Source organism: Xenopus tropicalis, chromosome 1, assembly GCF_000004195.4.
Source record: "Xenopus tropicalis strain Nigerian chromosome 1, UCB_Xtro_10.0, whole genome shotgun sequence".
Lineage (NCBI taxonomy): Eukaryota > Metazoa > Chordata > Amphibia > Anura > Pipidae > Xenopus > Xenopus tropicalis.
The window spans coordinates 170,421,927-170,435,914 of record NC_030677.2 but is presented as its reverse complement, the minus strand read 5'-3'; the positions used below and the strand labels follow the sequence as shown (position 1 = coordinate 170,435,914).

Here is a 13,988-nt window from a genome sequence, read left to right as displayed (position 1 = left end):
TAATGTGGTGACTACTTTCTTATTGTTGAATGCACAATAATAATTTCCTGGGTTGTTTACAAATTAAGGAAAATAATACATTTGAATGTATATATGGCAGTATTAACGACCCCCATTCACTGGTATATGTTACATTTACTCTCTCCTATCATTGGCTGTTTCTCCTATAATCACAGGGACTTCTTTTGACAGGAGAAATGTGCCTGAAAATAATTTATTTCTTCTGTTGTTCATATGTTGTTGGAATCCAAGAACCCCACATATGTGCAGCTATACTAAGGTGGTACAGTTTACTTTGTTACCACAAGTAAAGCTTGTCACTCAGTTCATTTGGCTACAGTTACTGTTTGATAGAGTAATGTATAGCCTTGTCTGAAACCTTGCCAGACTATTTCTTTGCCAATAAAATGCCACTATCCCCATAGAAATATAGCTATAAGACTATAAACTAAGATGCTAATGCACACTTTGGTTAAGGTAGTGCAAAATGAGAAAGTGACACTAACTTCAAAGGTTGCAATGCTTATTGATTTCACAGGGGAATTATAGTAAATCATTCAAATTTATGTACTGCATTTACCAAGAAAAAAAGAGACGAAAGGATGTTAGATAATATTTTTTTTTTCTTAAAGATGAATTTTAGTCATTAATCTTAGCCATGCACAAATAAAACATTCAACATAATTTTATTAGTTTACCTGCAGGGGGGAATGCTGGGATTGTAATATCCGAAACCCCACAATGCCTACAGTCACCTGCCTAGGTACCACAGTCAGAGGCATGAGTTCATGCAGTGCAATTGTGCTTTTTGCTGTCTGAATAGAGGCATTTTTCTTGGTTTCTTTCTCTTTAAAGAAAAAAAAATGTGAACATTTTCTGCAGATTTTTTATTTTCACCTTCTGGTACGTGGGGAATTTTATGAACGTTGCGCTTTGAAGAATCAAAACATCATCATTTCCTTCCAGTCTCTATAAAACTCCTTTCCTTTTGGTATAAATAGAGAGTCCTCACCTTTTCGTGGGGACAAAGCCTAGAGAGTGAGTAGAAGCAATGATATTTTGCTGGATTTAGATTGCAGTTGTCCGCCCCATGATCCACCACCTATAATTCTTTTAAAAGTGTAAAAAAAAGAGTAGTTGTTTTCCATGCTGTGTTGTCTGAAAAGCAATACTGAGTTCCCTTTCATTGAAGATCCAGTAACTTCAGTGTATTCATAGCGCTTGTGTATATCACTCGCCTGAAATGTATTTGCAGTTTATTTCGAACTTGAATGGGAGGGAGAACAGCTTTTCAGCGGCCTGTTTTATACCCAGTGACCTAAACACTGAACATAGACAAAGTATTGAAACCATTGTTAGTTTTGAATGAAGAGGAGTGAGCTGGCGTTGTAACAAAATAAATCACACCGAATCCACAACTGGGTGGTTAACAATGGCCGCAGCTTATTATCTGTATCCAATAATATACATTACAATAACCATAAATGAACCTAGCCAGCCAGAATAGCAAATCCTCCAGCCACCTTATTTCATACTCTTGGCTTCGCCTTGCTGCCAGGCCTGGAGCTCCTTAATTTGTAAATCTCCCTTTAGATTAAATACACAAACACTTTTTATAAAAATAGTTGTAATATCTTTATTAACATAATAGTAAGTGGGTGGATTGGAGCATTTTAAGACCAGTCCCCCAAAAATGTGAGCTACTAGTTCTGTGAGCTTGCAATTGATACCCTAACACAGCCTACATGTGATACATTTTAACCAATCTTCTCTCACTAATAATACTTACCATATTACTATTCAGCTGTTGCCTTATCTTCCAGCCTGTGATAGATTTAAGCCCATAACCGCTACTCCCCAGCTGCTGTCCCATGTTACCTATTGCCCTACAATAGGCCCTCTATTCATAGTCTGAGGACTTTAGTACAGAAATGTGTTGACATCTCCTATTATTTTTTTTTTTTTATACTATAGATGTCTGTTGATGCCCTCCATGTAGTTTTCTCCATGTTAACTAAGTTTCCACTAAGCTCTCCCTACCAAAGTTGATGTGTCGAAGTGAATGCCTCTGACAGACTTACCTACCTTAAAGGAACAGTAACACCAAAAAATGAAAGTGTATAAAAGTAATTACTATATAATGTAATGCTGCCCTGTACTGGTACAACTGGTGTGTTTTCCTTAGAAAGACTACTATAGTTTATATAATAAAGCTTCTGTGTAGCCACGGGGGCAGCCATTTACAGGAGAAAAGGCACAGGTTACTTAGCGGATAACAGATAAAACCCATTATATTCTACAAAGCTTATCTGTTATCTGCTATGTGCCTGTGCCTTTTCTCCTTTTTTCCAGCTTCAATGGCTGCCCCCGTGTTGACACAGCAGCTCATTTATATAAACTATAGTAGCGTTTCTGTTGCAAACTTACCAGTTGTACCAGCGCAGGGCAACTGTACATTATATTTTAATTACTTTATAACACTTTCATTTTTTGGTGTTACTGTTCCTTTAAGGGTGAAGACACACTACTAGTAGCAGCTACAGAAATAGACAATGCTGTTTACTGAGAACTGTCTCTGTGTTTTTTTAGCAGAGGCAATTGTCAGTATTGTCTACATCAGGATATTTTCTGGAGTTTAGTAGCCATGACAAGCATCTTCTGCTCCATGTGTCTTTGCCCTAATAGACCATTCTTGTCTGTGTGTTTAATGAGTCCCTATTGTTTCCAGAATGAGAGATAAAATACAACTACTTGCATTCAAATGACTCCAAAATCTATCTTCTCTGTATAGATCACAACTTCATCTAGATCATTTTTATTTACCTCTCCTCTTATCTCTTGCTATCATGCTCAGTTCCATGATTTCTCCACAGCAGCACCATATATAATCCCTTCCTCCCTTACAAAGACTTTGCTTTCTATATACCCATCTTCAAATGTTCCCTGAGAGGCCATCTTTTCAGAGAAGTCCATTCTAATACTTCCTAAGAACTTTCAACTCAGCAATTTTGTATAAACTGCTTTTCTGTACATTGCAGCCTATCCCTTTACTCTTATCCCTAAATTGTTACCTCTCATTCTTTTATGCATTGTTTAGAATCGTTTGTTTCTGTTCCATATGCAACATAATGTTGTAACTAGTTGTGTACAAGACATGCATGCATTTCTCTCTTTATGTAAGAGAGAAATTGCTAGTTCAGTGACCTTTATCCAAACGAGCACAAGATTTGCCCCATAACATTTATACATGAAGACAACAACAAGAAACATCTATATGTTTGGCTGTACAAGCTGATTTTGTGAGCTCTAGTAAGCTTTTTAACTACTCACATATGCAGAGTTCAGAGGCAAGTTGTTTAAATGGGAACAATCATGAAAAATGTTTTTATACCATTGAAAATAAAGTGTAGACAAACATTTTGACAATTTATAGCTTTTAAAAATGTTGCACTGTTACAAGCAGCTTATTGTGTATATCCTTTATATCCTCATACACACAGCACTTCAGGCGCTTTTGCATTTGTGCTGCTCACCAGAAGCCGTAGATCAGCTGCCAGTTACCCTCCTGCAATTTACACACGCAGATACAAATCTCACTTCAATAGCCAGATACAGGGGTAACAAAAGAGTGTATAAAAGAGACTTCCTCCATAACAGTGACAGGGACACATCAACTGCAGCAATATTACAGACCTCTTCCCAGGCAACTGTATGTGTACAGGCTCATAGATTCCTGTGTGTTGGATTCACAGACACCTCTCTATGTCTCTCAGTCAGAGCTCTCCTGTAGACTGACTAGCCAGGATTTCAGGCTTCTTGATTGGCCAGCTGAGTCTAATCAGATCCACCTTGTCATTCTGTAGCATTTACTCTGCTATAGCCAGTCCCTGTATTCTTAAGAAATGGCCATATATTCTGCTATCAATTAGCTTGCATACATATAAACTGTGACTACAATGTTATTGCACAAACAGTAGAGCAAGTTATTGTTACTACATTTATTTATAAGTTATACAAAATGCTAATTGTAGTTTTTTGGGAATGTGCAAGTGCAACTCCCCCCATCAGCTGCCAGATCACTTGGCATGTATGTTTCAAATTGCTGGGCCTTTGTGCCAAATAACTTGATTGCTACTGCTCACAAAATCAAGTGATATGTGGCTTCTTTCATTTTTTTATCATAAATAACCAATTTTAAATAAAGTTCTAGGTGTTTGTTATCAACTCGGAAAGTGAGAGTGAGTGAGACGGAAAGTGTTAGACCATGTAAGGAGGAATCGGGTTGACTTTTTAGACCTTTTTCAAAGTATTTTCCAGATAGGAAAGATGGGCAGTTGGGGGTTGAACTTCATATGTCAGTCAGGAATGGTTGGACCCTCCCACTCCTCTCTGCATAAAACTCTGCCTAGAACACAAGCTGCCTGTAAATACTGGGCCAAGTTAAGCAGATTCCCATTCATTATAGTTCCCCTTTAAGCTGAAACCAAATCACTAATAACAGACCTGATTAATGAAGGGTAATGTTTACTATCTTTGTTTGACAGGCCGCTCTTTACCGTCTCAGTGGTGATTGGAATCCTCTACACATTGATCCAAGCTTTGCTGCAATGGGAGGTAAGGAATTATTGAAGTCTCTGTTTAGAAAATATGAATTATTTAAGCATGTTTGAACTTCCATTAAGCTCTGTATGACTTCTATTGTTTCCTGAAGGACCGTAGAACCTTAATGTTTTTACATTGAATATGTTGCTCCTTCCCTAGTTTCTCGAAATCAATTACACTTATGGGATCTGTTATCCAGAATGCTCGGGACCTGGGTTTTTTTTTTAACATGAATTAAACTTAATTAATTGAAACATGAATTAAATTATATCCTAGTTAGGATCAAGTACAAGGTACTGTTTTATTATTACAGAAAAAAGAAAATTGGTTATTTTACTAAATGGAGCCCATGACCCACTAGTATTCTCAATTTAAGAATCTAATGTAAAATATAAAGTGAACTATGCCCAACAGGGCGTTAATTGTTTATTGGTGGATCTGCACTTGATCTTGCACTGCTGTTTATAAAATGGTTAAATACTTAAACTTAAGAAAAAAATGTAGTCTATGGGAGATGGCCTTTCTGTAATTCAGAGCTTTCTGGATAATTGGTTTCCAGGTGACAGATTCTGTACCTGTACTGATTTTTATTTTTCTTATGCTGCTACTTGTGTCCTAAACTGGGCAACAGGGCAACAGTACTATTATCATCTCCCCTAGCTCTTGTGTTGTGTTTTAGTCCCCAAATATGAAGCTACAAAGGAACATGGACTGGTGGTCCAGAAGGTATGGTAATGGCTAGTTGAACAGGGCGGTAATGGAACTCTCCATAACAGGAGTCAATCTTAGGGGTATATTTATCATGCTGTGTAAAAAGTGGAGTAAAACATTTCTGGTGCTCATAGCAGCCAATCAGATGCTTTGCTTTGGTTTTCTTAGGGCAGTGACACATGGGGAGACTAGTCGCGCCACGACAAATCTTCGTTGTTACAGGCGACTAATCTCCCCGCAATGCCATCCCACCAGTTAGAATGTAAATCGCCAGTGGGATGGCATATGCCATTACTGTTGAAATCTAATTGCTGATTGGTTGCCCTGGGCAACATCACCGGTAATGCTTCACTCCACTTTTTACACAACAAGAAAAGTAAACCCCTTAGTATTGACCTTTATATAGAAACTATGCCAATGTATTTATATATGTTCTAATGATGATACAGTTTGGTACTCTTGTGTTATCTCTGTGGCCTGTACTCAAAACATTGTTTTTTCATTTTTATCTAACATGTATTTTCAGTAACTTTGTATGCCAGATTCCTTTTGACACCTCAGTGATGATTTCTCTGTGCTTTCTGTTTATGCTTTTAAACAAGCCATATTTATTGTGTTAAACAATGTATGAACTTCATCTTTAATTCATTTCCATTTGAAAGGAAATGTGGCCATTTTAAAATCTGTTCAACATTTCTGGTAATATACTGCTAAATGATTATTTTAAAGAAAGCCTCTGCACCATTATGTGTATCCCCTGGCTGGTGTTGAACATTGATAGGGGGCAGAGGGTTTTCTCATGGCTAAAAGCCTCACATCCCTGCTGCTAATAGTGACCACAATCCTCTTTACTTGTATCATAGATTTGCTGGACTAACTTAGATCCACAAGTTTAAAATATTCCATGGAAACTACGCCCAATCTAACATTTACTTTATTATGGAGAATATAGGAAATGACATTAGCAAGAAAATAGCAGGTGCTTTAAACATATTTTGTTTTGAGCATTTTTAAGACTTATGTAAGCATTTGGCTCAGAATGCTCTCCATGCTTGTTATTACATTTCCAAATATAATGACCGCACTTTTTTTTCCATTGAATGCTTAGACTTGTTGTGCCATAATGCGCTGTGTTATGTTATAACAAAGTTTGCGCCATCTGTATGCTAGGCACTGGGCCAAGATACTGTACATCAAGAAATGGTGGACGATCTGTAAAACATATGGACTTGAGTTATCTCTCATAGAAATCCTTATGTATCTGTTAGTTATAATGAAAATGTGAACTAAGTAACCAGGTGGCCATTAAAAATGATAGAATATGTTTCCTGAAATACAAAACAATAATTTCTGCATTGAGCAGTTCTCATTGGGCAGTAGCAAATGCAAATTCTGTTTTTCAGTTTTATACCTGACCCTATTAAAAAATGTTATCGTTATAAAGATTACATGTCTGTGTATGGGGACTTGTGTGCTGCTGAGACTCTCACTCCATTGGTTACACTGATTGAGAATACAGTACAAAATACATCACTATAGCCATCTGCAAAAAAAAATCTTTATTGATTATAAACATGTTTTTAGTATAAAACCACCTAGTTTAAACAGGATGACAGTTTCAAGATGTATTATTTAATGGTTCTTTACAGGTTTTGAAAAACCTATATTGCATGGACTGTGCAGTTTTGGCTTTTCTGCCCGGCATGTATTGAAGCACTTTGCAAATAATGACGTGACAAAGTTCAAGGCAATAAAGGTAAAAGTCATTTCTGTTCTCATGTTATAGTCTGGAACTAAACAATCCAAAATGTGACCTATACACGTACTCACCCGTGTAGATAAACATGTTTGATCTCCTTTTGGATGCAGGAGATATGTAAACGCTGGTTTAGTTAATATTCAAACGAATGGGTCTCATTTCAAATCTTTATTAGAACAGTAGGTTGTAGATAATTATGTTATAGGTCTTCTCCCAATTGTACTACAAGACCATGGTGGACCCAGAGGCCCTGCTCCCTAAGTTCATCCAGTAATAAGCTTCTTCATCTCTGAAATTTCTGGGCCACTCCATGGAGACTTTTGCACTCATTGATCTCTTTAAAGCATATTTGGTTTTTATAATATCTTGTATATTTTCCCAAGGTCCGATTTGCAAAACCAGTCCTTCCCGGACAAACACTTCAAACTGAAATGTGGAAAGAGGGCAACAGAATTTTCCTTCAAACTAAGGTCAGATTGAAATGTTAAGAGTGTGCACTGTTCATAACGATATCTTCTTCATTTAAGAGAGTACCATAATATAGACTGTTTCTAAATCAGCTGTAGAAAAACATCACATTCAGTGTGGATGGAACCTAGAATATCAGGAGGAAAGCCATGTAGACGTGGGGAGACACATACAAACTCAAGGCAGATGCCCTGGCTGGGCATGAATTCTAGCTGTTTCCCCACTGCTGAATCTTAACAAAAACGTTTTTTTATACTAAATTGGCTATAGTTTTTGCTTTTCAAGTAAAAGCAACCCTAAATATCTGTGAAATGAGTGTTCAGTTATTTGTTTTCAAGCTGTTATAGATTCACAGCTTCATGAAACAGCAATTTAAGTTCAAATGTTGACATTTTTTTCTGTTCAAGTTCATTTTAGCATTTCATTTATTAGACATTCAACATTTCAACCTTTTGATATTCATGTACAGAGTTTAAAATATATTTTGCAATTTGTTGATTGCTTTTTAAAACAATGTTTCTTTGAGCCTTAAATCAAGCTTCTACTTTACTTACTGCCATAAAATATTTAAGAGCCATGGCTTTAAAGGAACAGTAACACAAAAACAAATGCAGAAATGCTATTATAGTTTATAAAAATAAGCTGCTGTGTAGCTGTGGGGGCAGCCATGGTGTTCTACAGAGCTTATCTATTATCCGCTATTTAACTTGTGCCATGTAGCCTTATTCCAATTGCCTCCATTGCTCGACAGTAGTTTGTTTATATAAACTATAGTAGTGTTTCGGCAGGAAACAGGATCAGTTTTACCAGTGCAGGGCAACAGTATATTATAATTTAGTTACTTTCATTTCTTAGTGTTACTGTACCCTTAAGACTCATTTGGAAGAAAAACCATATTGGCTTTAAAATGAAGCAAGTATTTTTCCTGCCATAAACAGGGGGTGATTAAACCCTTGAAATATTTACAGTGGGGGCTTCTTACTTGATCATCTAATGTTCTTAAATGATTCAGAGGAAAGAAGAGTTTGAAAACCATACTATACCTGTTTGCATTTAGAAATGTGCGCAAAACCTTTTGCCAAACCAGTACTTAAGTTACATGCTACTAGAAATATTCTAAAGAGTTTTAATTAATACAGGCATATCTAAATTTATGGAGCAAATAAATAAGGTTGTCTGACCTTTATTCCGTTGATAGATGTCAAAGTCATGAAATGTCAGGAAAGATGAATTCAAGTAAAATAAATTGAAATGATCCTTTGCTAACTTGTGGATCCTTGAGGAATGCCATGTAAAAACTTATTGTACTTAAAGCCTCATTGCTTGTATTTTTCAGGTCAAAGACACTGGAGAAATTGCCATTGCGGGAGCATATGTCGATCTCACTTCAACTGAAAATAATCTGGAATCCAAAGGGCCAGTTCAGGTGAGACGCAAAGGATCCTGTAGCCTTGTTAAGTAATTCAATTTCTATGCGCATTTATTGGGGAACTGGATATAAAAGGAAAGAAATTGAAATCTATTCCCAAAGGCTTCTGAAGGTATTCTACTTCTTTTGAACTATGTGCCATGTCAACCACTTTGAACAACAGTAACAGATTATTTCCCAGACTTTCATTTTATTTGCTTTACTGTAAAAATGCATAATGTAATATGTTATGTCGGAAATTATATATAATGATAATGGAAATTAAACGCTTTAAAATATCTATCTAAAAATGTGCAATTCATATACAGTATGAGTAATGTTGAAAAATATTTATTGAAAAGGGAAATAATCAATTATATTTCTAAGTTGTACAGGTATGGAATCCCTTATCCGGAAACCCGATATCCAGAAAGCTCCGAATTACGAAAAGGCCATCTCCCATAGACTCCATTTTAATCAAATAATTCAGAATTTTAAAATTAATTTCCTTTTTCTCTGTGATAATAAAACAGTGCTTTGTATTTGATCCCAACTAAGATACAATTAATCCTTACTGGATGCAAAATAATCCTATTGGGTTTAATTAATGTTTTATTGATTTCTTAGTAGACTTAGGGTATGAAGATCCAAATTACAGAAAGACCCCTTATCCGGAATACCCTTGGGCCCGAGCATTCTGGATAACAGGTCCTATACCTGTACTACTTTTTATGTGTGGGTGGCAGGCCCCCCTTAATGGAAGAAATGTAAAATATGTGCAGTATGAACAATCGTTTGCTTTGGATGAACAATTTTTCTTTTGTGCATATTGAACGTAGATTTTGTGAGCGTACAAAAGTGTTTAGTGAGCCACCTGCCGGTGGAACTGTCAGATGAAGAATATAACACTGGCAAATTCAAGATTTATTGGTATTTATGCAAGGTTTTTTCTGTTAACTTTACAGTATTTAACTGTAACTGGTTGTTGAAATCACAAGATATGCTGTGATCACATTACAGAGTGAGGGTGAGCCAAAATAAATGTATATATGGCAGTCCCTTTTTAGTTCAGTAACAGTTGGAAAGCATTAAACCTATACACTTTATAGGTTATTAGCACCTTACTTGTGCACCCCTACTGTCACATTATTTCAACACCAAGAACAGAACAAAAAGATAAAGGATTTGACCCCACCAAGAGGTTTATATAGGATAAGAGGGGACACCTCCAAGTGGATTGAGAAGTCTGTTAGGCATCGGGTTTATTGTTGGCCTTTCCCAGAATGTGGCAATGTCTTTTCAAGTTGTATGATAGTAAATTATTAATACCAGTGAATATAGTTTGAGTCTTCTGATATTCTGTTTTAGGATGGTGGATTACAGAGTGACCTGGTATTTGATGAGATCAGCCGTCGTGTTAAAGACCTAGGGGAACAGCTTGTTAAGAAAGTCAATGCGGTCTTTCAGTGGGACATCACCAAAGATGGGAAACCAGCTTCTCAGTGGAGTGAGTTTGTTTTATTTCTCTGCTTCAGTTTAGTTATGCCAGAGTTGGCCATTCAGTCACACCAAAGCCTGCCATGCACAGCTCTATTTATGTCTGTTTTTTTAACACAAGAATTAATGCAGTGATATAAATTTGTTAGAAAATTGATTTTAATGTGTTAAATATGATAACTTGACTAGTTTTTCTGTTTCACAGATATGTGAGGTAATACAATCGCTGTTTTCAGAAAGTTGGGACACTGTGTTAAATGTAAATAAATAGAGAATTGGATGAAGCAAATCATTTAAACTCTATATCTGACTGCAAATTGTAATTAGACAACATACTAAATGTTGAGAAATGTTATTGTTTTCTGAAAAATACATGCTCATTTTGAATTTGATCCCAGCATCACATTTCAAAAAGTTGGGACAGGGGAATGTTTCACTGAGCTGCATCACCCCTACTTCTAGCAACACTCTACCCATTTGGAAACTGAGGAGTCCAGTTGCTGTAGTTCTGAAATTAAAAATGTTGTCCCTTTCTTGTCTGATTTTAGCTACATAACAGTTTGGGGTATCCTTTCCCTTCCATAATGCACCGAATGGTTTCAGTGGGTGCCAGGTAAGGACTGCAGGCAGGACAGTTTAGCACCCACACTCTCCTCACTACAGAGCCATGCTGGTGTAATACGTACAGAATGCAGTTTGGCATTGTCCTGCTGAAATAAAATGTTAAAATGATTTTTTTTTCCCGTAAACTTAAGGTATGGAGATCCAATTTATAGAAAGACCCTTTATCCAGCATTCTGGATAACAGGCCCCATACCTGTATTTGCAATTAAATAGAGGGTTTAAATGATTTACAAATCATCCCATTCTCTTTTCATAAAAGTTAGGACACTGTAAAATGTAAATGAAAACGGGTTTGTATTAAGGAGAAAAATGCTTCATTTCTAAGTGCCTCCTGTAATAAATGATCCTGTAGTTATTTGGTGCCAATAAGTATAACTCTGATTTTATGTCAGTACAAAGAGCAAGAGAAAAGAGATTTATAAGGCCAGCTGTTTCCTGCTGGGCAACTCACACTGCAGTGTATACCTGTTTCTTTAGTATCAGTGCTGTCATTATTTGTATATAGAACATAGCTCTGTGTGTTGTATTTATTCTTAATGTTCATTTGGCAGGGTTTTTTGTGCTAATACAGACATTTTAATTTCTCAAGAGCAGACATTGTACATTTTGAAATGCTAATGTTAACAAGACTAGACGGCATTTATCTTTTATTCAGGTTTCCTTATGGAAGAAAAAAAACCCTATAATAACGGGTCTCACAGGCTTTTTCTGAAAGTGTTTATCATTATCCTGTGGGCCTACCTGCCAGGCCTCTTCCATTATTAAATTTGTAGCTGAGCTATGTTTCCTTGTCTTTTAATCTATGACTTGTCATCTCTTCCTTGCTTTTTTGTAGATGTTCCAGACGTAGTTACTGACAGCACTAGAAACAATCAGGGCCCTACAGCTCACTGCTGTCATGGCAGATGATTTGAGCTCTGGCGTGTTCAGCTAATGTCCTTGAGCATGGTGTTAGAGAGGGACACGGGATCAGGCAGCATATTTGAGAATTGGTGCATGATTGTTTTTCTTTCATTGTCACTATTGCTCCTTTTTGTCATTATACGTTTGCATTTACAACCATTTTTTGGGCACCAGCCAAAAATCACTTCATCACAGGGCTCTATTCAGACTTTTATCAACAGCCTGGTGCAGCCATTGCCTGATGGAGTTTTCAAACCTGGCATGACACTGCTCCCCCTCTACATGGCCCAGTAAGCTGGTGATTTGGTCTGCTGTGGCTGAGTTGGCCGCTAATGTTAAACTACCTTAAAGGGGAACTCTGGATTCTGAACCAAAATGTATTAAAGAGCCCCACACAACACAGAAACCCCTGATATACCTAACACTATAATCTGTTCCTTCAAAAAGTATGAATAAATACCATTTTTATATGCTGAAATCCAGATGCAACACAGTTCTTCTCTTTCTCCATCATTTGAAATCCTGGCAGAGGAGGAGGGACTAAAACATTAATGTTACTTATTGCAACAACTTCTCCACAGTTTACAGAGAGCATGCAGGAACTACTTAACCCACAATGCATGCTAAATGCAGGCGGAGGATTACTGTTACATTGTTTTTGAGTCTCAGAGTAGTCAGCCAGATCAGCAGGAGAACAGGGGGCCAGGCTTAGGGAACTGGTTCAAACCATATTATTACGTTTAAAATCATGAAAAGGCTTCATATTGTTTCTATATTTAGCAAAGTTGCTTGAAATTATGTTTACTTTTCAAAAAGCTTAAGTTGTGTTTGGGTGGAGTTCCCCTTAAAGTAAAAAATAAATTAAAAAAGTATTTGTTATGAATTTAGAAGTGATGTAAGGTATATATCACAGTTTGACTATGGTCCTAGGTCCTAGTTTCCTCTCAGGCTTCAGATACATATTGATAGGGTTTTTTGTCCTGAGGAAGATACCCCTCTGTGGTGTGAAAATGTTGACATAATAAGGATATCTTTTTGTACTTTTTGATATTAAAATGCAGAGTGCATGAAAGTATTCTTTGTACTATTGTTGTTAGAAGGTGGATAGCTGAGATTCCCTATCTGGTTTGCACCTGGTGCATTTTGGGAAAGCCATCTTGCTCCTCACAATTAAACATACTGATAGGTTAATTGGCTTCTAAATAAATTGAAGCTATATGTTATAGTTGCACCTGCTTGGGAAGTTTTATTAGTAAAACATGAGCTTGCTGGGGATGCTATTCTTTCTAAAACATGCATCACACCTCCTCATACACACTCCCAATCACAACATACAGTCTACAGAAAAACATACAGAAAAAAACCTTTACCAGTCAGTATGTGCCTTGTTAGCATCTCGTCTACAGAGATCTCGGTCACACCCTGCTTGGGCTGGGTCCCATGCTGCTCTTTCTCTGAAGCAACTAATGATAATTCCTAATACTGGTATTGGACCCGTTATCCAGAATGCTCGAGACCAAGGGTATTCCGGATAAGGGGTCTTTCCATAATTTGGATCTCCATACCTTAAGTCTACTAAAAATATCAACAAAACGTTAATTAAACCCAACGGGATTGTTTTGCACCCAATAAGGATTATTAATATCTTAGTTGGGATCAATTACAAGGTACTGTTTTATTACTACAGAGAAAAAGGAAATCTGTTTTAAAATTCTGAATTGTTTGATTAAAATGGAGTCTATGGGAGACGGGATTTCCGTAATTCAGAGCTTTCTGGATAATGGATCCCATACCTATAGTTCATTCCAGCAGCATACCTGAAACTACTATTATTAACTTTCCATTAGTCTGCCGAGAAACAGAGTTGGGTCATTGTTTGATCAGTGCATATATATATGATATAGCTCTAATAAGTAGTGGAGCTGATGCATTGCTGTAAGGGAGAGACATAAACTAGTATTATACCACCGACAAACAGGTCGCCCCTGTGGGAAAGGGAAAAAAGAAATTCATACC

General features: G+C 36.8%; 1 protein-coding gene and 1 long non-coding RNA gene across 3 annotated transcripts in view; one reads left to right on the top strand and one right to left on the bottom strand.

Annotated features, from left to right (window-relative positions):
- The window catches only part of hsd17b4 (hydroxysteroid (17-beta) dehydrogenase 4), a 130,049-nt gene that overhangs the window by 111,998 nt on the left and 4,063 nt on the right, over positions 1–13,988 (top strand). For both annotated transcript variants that reach the window (XM_012963829.3, NM_001032319.1), the window contains exons 18-22: positions 4,545–4,614; positions 6,963–7,069; positions 7,456–7,542; positions 8,877–8,966; positions 10,317–10,455. In XM_012963829.3, the coding sequence (XP_012819283.1) occupies positions 4,545–4,614; positions 6,963–7,069; positions 7,456–7,542; positions 8,877–8,966; positions 10,317–10,455 (493 nt within the window). The remainder of the gene's footprint in view (positions 1–4,544; positions 4,615–6,962; positions 7,070–7,455; positions 7,543–8,876; positions 8,967–10,316; positions 10,456–13,988) is intronic.
- LOC116407580 lies at positions 824–3,902 on the bottom strand. Its single transcript, XR_004220416.1, has 2 exons — positions 3,694–3,902; positions 824–1,325 (listed from the first exon to the last, which is right to left on the bottom strand). It is a non-coding gene; the product is annotated as an uncharacterized LOC116407580 (long non-coding RNA).